A 6102-nucleotide genomic window follows, 5' to 3' on the forward strand; every position below is an offset into this window, starting at 1 on the left:
GTAAAAAATAAAAAAGCCCCCTGTGGTAAACCTAATACACAGAAAAGCCCCCTGTGGTTTCAAAATATACAACACGACTCCTCATACTTTGAACTAAATTGTAAAGGTGACGGAATCCGTTAAACTTAACGGAAATGGTCAAAATGACCAAAATACCCTGATATAATTAAGCAAAAGACAGCTCAAAAAAATCATTTGTTTTATTTTCTAAATAGAGAGAATTGAGGGTTAAGGGGTAGAATTGGTATATTTGATAAAAAATAGGTATAAAAATTTTTTTTTAGGTTCCAATAAGTCATTTCCGTTAAGTTTAACGGATTCCGTCACTTTTACAATTTAGTTCAAAGCATGAGATGTCGTATTGTATATTTTGAAACTATAGGGGGCTTTTCTGTGTATTAGGCTTACCACAGGGGGCTTTTTTATTTTTAACCCTTATATATATAATGATATTATCAATTATACTACTAATTATACATGTCTATTAATAAAAATTATTAATTATTTGTACTAAATTTATTAATACATTTATATTAAATTCCTAACTACACTTAATACAACAACACTTTTTTTTATAAAAAAACACAATAATAATTTAGTGATTGTATTTGTATCAAAAAAAAACTTGATTATTTTAGTTATATTTGTTTTATCATATTAGATTGTATTCAAATAACTTTTATTTAATTATTTTTATGAATTTCAATTGTGAAGTTACAATGAATAATAATTTGATAATATGTTGATATTTTAGTATTTGATTATTTGTTCAAATTTAATTATAATGAAATCATATAATAAATTTTTTTTAACTCTACAGGTGCCCCACTGGAAAAACAGGGCGGGACGGGGGTGGGGCGGGACAAGTGGTGGGCGAGAGACCAGGCGAGAGCCGGGGAAATTAATAAGCAACGGGGCGGGAGTAGGGGAGGGATCCCATTCCCCGCCTCCCCGCCTGCCCCTATGTAAAAGGTAAGCAGTTAAGCTGTCCAAAATGCGTCTGCAATACAGCCAATGCCGTGGACCCCACACATTTAATTAAAAGTGGCAATCCAATCCATATAGCGCGCGGCACGTATAATTCCAATTGTCCCGGGCCCCACCCGGCCAATTGCCACCCCTATGTATAGGTAAGCAGTTAAGCTGTCCAAAATGCGTTTGCAATATGGCCAATGCCGTGGACCCCACACATTTAATTAAAAGTGGCAATCCAATCCATATAGCGCGCGGCACGTATAATTCCAATTGCTCCGTATAGGTGATGCACTAGTTTAGTGCGTTCATCGATTCTGAAAATCTTTGTTGGACCCACACTTAGTGGAAGCAGCGTTGAGATTAAGTAGAAAAATTTACTTGCTATTTTTGGTAAAATGACACAATTTTGGGACAGATAAAGAAATGAGTAAATTTTATATGTACTGTCAGTGTATATACTATCACGATTGAATGGATGATATATGAGTAAAAATTGAATTTGAAATTCAAATTTGCATATGTGTCATATATCTAATGTTGATAATGTATACACCGACAGTGTATATAAGATTAATTCTAAAGAAAAATATGATACTTTTTTTTTATAGAAAAGATCATTTCATTTAAATAAATTTGCACTAATGACAGAAAATACATCAAACAAACATGATACAGGTACAGATAGATCTGAAATTAATAGATATAACAAATCTATGAAAACAATACAAATAAAGATAATATTGATACTCCTATATATCTTCCATTCGGATGAATCACTGTAACCCAATATATTAGAGCATGTCTGCTGATAATCAAATTTGATTAAAACTGATTTAATTCCAAAGAGAAATTTAGATTTGATAATGATGGAGAAATTGCAGATCTGAGAAACTAAATTCTAGATCTACAAAATCTCAAATTTCACAAAGATAAAAATCTAGAAAACTCTCAGAAGGAAAAACTTAGAAGGGAATAAAACTCACTGGAACAATCTAGTAGAGAAGAAACTCTCACTAGGAGATTCTAGGATAAAAAAATCTCTTATTAGGAAATCCTAGGATAGAATTTATTCAAATAAGAGACACTAAAAACTATAAAGAGTGCTTTCTCCTATGAGAAAAGAGCAGATTTACTTTCTCTCCCATGGGAGAGATAAAAGAAAATCTTGATTGGAAGAGTTCTAGAGAAAAGAGTTTAGAAAAGGAAGAGAAACTTACACCCTTTTTTGACAGTTTTAATAGAATGAAAGAAGTATTAAATATGAATTATGACTTGTAGTTAGATAAAACTTGCCCCTCAACTTAGTAACTGAATGCATAATTAGATAAAAAATCATCCCCTTGACATGCCCCACTAAACAAATGCATATCGCCCTTTTATTTTGGGTCGATTGGAGGTTGAAGCCTTGGTTTCATAGGAATATTACTAAATCTGCAATAGGTAACATTTTTTGAATAATTTCAGATTCGACTTTTTTTTTTCCCCGAGTAAGAGAATGGTAATTTCAGATTTGACTCTTTTTTTTTTCAGTAGGAGAATAGTAAGATTTAGAAAAAAAAATGAAAAGAAGATTTTAAACTCAAGACCTCTATGTTCTAAGATTTCAATCTTAACCATTAGACACCCTTCTAAACAATTAAATTAGAACTTTGAAGGCTTTCGTGTGAACCATATCAGGTGAGTATTTTTGCAAAGTCAATTTGTCCAGCAGTTATTTCCGTTGGTTTGTGGTGTGACTGACTATTTCATCACTTGATTGCCATCGAAGGAATCCTTATTGGTCAAAATCCAAGTAAACATAATTTAAGTGAAGCAACTAACTACTGCACCACTATAACTTCCAATCCTGTGAGTTCAAGACTCCAAAGTACAGATTGTACTATTTTGCAGAGGAGGAAAGAAAGAACAAGAAAGATGGGGAATTGGAGAGAAAGAGCTTGTTATACAGAGGTGATTCCTTTCACAGCCATGATTACAGTGGAGTGTACCAACGTTGGTTTGAGCACCATCTTCAAAGCGGCCACCTTAAAGGGTTTGAACTTTCACGTTTTCATGTTATATACCTATGGGATTGCAGCTATTCTCCTCCTTCCTCTTTGCTTCTTCTTCCGCAGGTGAACTAGTTCACAAGCCTTCTTCATCTCAATCTTCCATATAACTAATCCAGTAACTTATTCAAACTTTTTTTTTTTGGGGTTAAATCTTGACAGGAAATCTGATCTTCCTCCTTTAAGTTTTGGTATCCTTGCTAGATTTTTCTCCCTCGGGATTCTTGGGTATATTTCTTATGCTTTCTGATGTCAACCATGATGATATTCGTATGTAATTGTTTGTCCTAAAGGAGTTTACCAAAATTTTGTTTTGGAATTTTATTTTCAGCTTCGTATCTCAATATCTTGGATACGTAGGAATTGAGTATAGTACTCCAACACTGGCTTCTGCCATGACCAACCTTACACCGGCTTCAACATTTGTCCTCGCAGTGCTCTTAAGGTTCTTTTTAAATTTTCATTTTAGTGTCATTGCATAATAATTGATTTTCTATGGTAAATTCATACTTTATTTAATTCGTCATGTTTTTTAAATCGGGGCTAAAATAACTATTACCATTTAAATACATATAGTAGTAATATCTATTACCCCAACTTTTAGACACTTCCACATACAATTTAAGTTATTATTATTATTATTTTTTTAAAAAGCGTTGTATCTAAAACCCTCTTTCTCGGTGCCCATCAATTTTCTCTGATAATATAGTAGGGTAACACTGAATTTAAGGCTTCAATACTCTCTTTTTTTTTCGTTTTCATTATAAATAAGGTATATTTTTTGCAAAATTATATTTCTCAACTTAGCAAACTAGACCAATATTTCTTGTCATGATCAGGATGGAAAAGCTAGAAATGAAAAGCTTGAGCACCCAGGTTAAGATAATTGGGACTCTAATAACGATTGCCGGAGCCCTACTGGTGGTTCTCTACGAAGGTCCTGTGCTGATAAGGAGCCCTACAGCTTCAGCTTCTGTTTCTGAACAACAGCCAGCAATAGCCATGATCACTGCCGGCGCTGAACAATCGGATTGGGTCAAAGGTGGTGCCCTCCTCGCTGCTCAATATGTTATGGTCTCTCTTTGGTATATTTTTCAGGTAACATATTAAAAACCAAAATCGGCATCTTATGATTTTAAAATCCATCAATTTTGTCCTGTAATTGCACCCCTTGAATTCCTGTAAAATATCTTTTTTCCCTTCGATGTTCACATTACCCCTCATATTCTTGAAGCCTACTTAAGAAAGATGGCAAATCAGAACGGAAAAAAGTGATTTGAAACAAAATATGGGTTTTGAAGACATTTCCTACATAAGAATGAATGTATAATCTTCATTTGGAAAAGTGCTCCGACTATCATCTTACAACTCTTTATGATGTTGCATCTAGTTCTGATTTATTATCATTTCCAATATAGTAGTTATAAGTCATTATCATTTATCATTTAGGCCAAGGCTGTTGCGAGGTATCCAGCAGAACTAGTTGTGGTCTTCTTTTACAACCTATCATGTATGATCATTGCAGCACCAGTTTGTTTAATCGAGGTATCAAATTCCAGTGCATGGAACATATTCAAACCTGACGTGCGGTTGTACTCGGTGTTGTACGGGGTAAGTGCATACACCTAATATATTTTCTACCCTTGAACTCCAAAGTGTAGTTTTGTATTGCGGGCTAATTGAATCCATTACCCACTGCCCATATAGCTAGCTAGAATCAAATTCAATTACCGTGGATCACTACACTCAATAATTTTTCCTTCTTCAGGGACTTATGGGATCATGCTTCGGTGTTCTTGTCCACACCTGGGGTTTACACATAAAGGGTCCTGTATATGTAGCTTTATTTAAGCCATTATCAATTGCCATTGCTGCAGTGATGGGCTTCATTTTTCTTGGCGATGATCTTTACCTTGGATGGTACGCATTAGTTGAATGACATTCGAGCCAAGCACGTACTATGCACATCTGCATTTAGGACAGATACAGTTAAGGTTTTGATATAATTGTGTCATTTGATGCGCTTTTAACAAAATTTGGCATACACTTGTACAACTTTGATTGTAAATGCGAGTTCTGTTCTTGTATGCTAATTGACTAATATATGAATGCAACGGTGTATAAACATGTATACCAAATCTTGAAAGGAATACATCAATGGCGCATAATTGTACAAATTCCCAACACTACCATACCAGTCCTGGTATTTATTTACACACATTAAATTCTTGTTATATGTATATGGTTTAATTCATACAAAATATTTTAAAATAATATTTACCTTGCAGCTTGATCGGGTCCTTGATCATATCCTTTGGGTTTTACGTGTTGATGTGGGCAAAAGCACAAGAAGTCAATGGCCAGACATCACAAAAGCGTGCTGAGTTTGTGGAATCTTCCGCTGAAAATGCTCCATTATTAGAGGCATACCATGGTTCAACAAGCGAAGAGTTTCAAACTGCGACTGTTTGAATAATTAACCAAACGCAATTAAGTCCACTCCCAATGTGTCTTCTAAGGATGTCATTTTATAAAAATGAAGAAAACCAGGAGACACGTAGGAACTTTTAGATTTTCATTATTTTTTCTTTTTTACAAAAACCTGCCAATTGTCATATTAGTGTTCTGTTTCTTCTTTTAAATTACATCATTTTCTATCTATGTGAATGTGAATTTTCTGATCTTGTTCATTTGTGCATAATTTTAGATCTTATTCTTGGTGTGTATATATATATTTTTATCTATAATAGAAATGGTGACTTATATTGATGCATACTTACTTTGAGGAGGAGTTACTCTCTAGTTTTGATGATGTCAAAAGGGGGAGTGGGGAAAAAATGATTCTCGATTATGTTTATCATGTTTATCTTTGCTTGAGCATCATTAGCTTGTCATTATCAAAAAAAGAGAGAATGTCAATCAAGGTAATACCCTAGTTTTGATGCTAAGAAACCAATGATTGCAATCTAATGATGTTTATGAAGTTGCTATGTAGTTGTCTCTAGAGTTTTATATAGGGTTAAGATGGCCTAAACTTAGTGCAAAAGTGGTCGGTATAACATGAAGTGAAGATGTCGTA

General features: G+C 33.9%; 1 protein-coding gene across 1 annotated transcript; it reads left to right on the forward strand.

Annotated features, from left to right (window-relative positions):
- Positions 1-2889: 2889 nt before the first annotated feature.
- LOC113776959 (WAT1-related protein At5g40240-like) lies at positions 2890-5495 on the forward strand. The gene is made up of 7 exons (XM_027322010.1): positions 2890-3089; positions 3186-3251; positions 3355-3468; positions 3863-4121; positions 4473-4634; positions 4792-4943; positions 5312-5495. Exons 1-7 carry the CDS (start codon positions 2890-2892, stop codon positions 5493-5495), a joined length of 1137 nt encoding a protein of 378 aa, XP_027177811.1.
- The last annotated feature ends 607 nt before the right edge of the window (positions 5496-6102 follow it).

Source organism: Coffea eugenioides, chromosome 7 (assembly GCF_003713205.1).
Source record: "Coffea eugenioides isolate CCC68of chromosome 7, Ceug_1.0, whole genome shotgun sequence".
In the NCBI taxonomy this organism is placed as follows: domain Eukaryota; kingdom Viridiplantae; phylum Streptophyta; class Magnoliopsida; order Gentianales; family Rubiaceae; genus Coffea; species Coffea eugenioides.

What these genes read in the sequence shown, in the direction of transcription:
- LOC113776959 (XM_027322010.1), top strand. Translation starts at nt 2,890, where the DNA reads ATGGGGAATTGGAGAGAAAGAGCTTGTTATACAGAGGTGATTCCTTTC. An exon ending in TTCTCCCTCGGGATTCTTGG is followed by an intron (nt 3,252 to 3,354) that starts GTATATTTCTTA and finishes TTTTATTTTCAG; the next exon opens with CTTCGTATCTCAATATCTTG. An exon ending in CTCTTTGGTATATTTTTCAG is followed by an intron (nt 4,122 to 4,472) that starts GTAACATATTAA and finishes TTTATCATTTAG; the next exon opens with GCCAAGGCTGTTGCGAGGTA.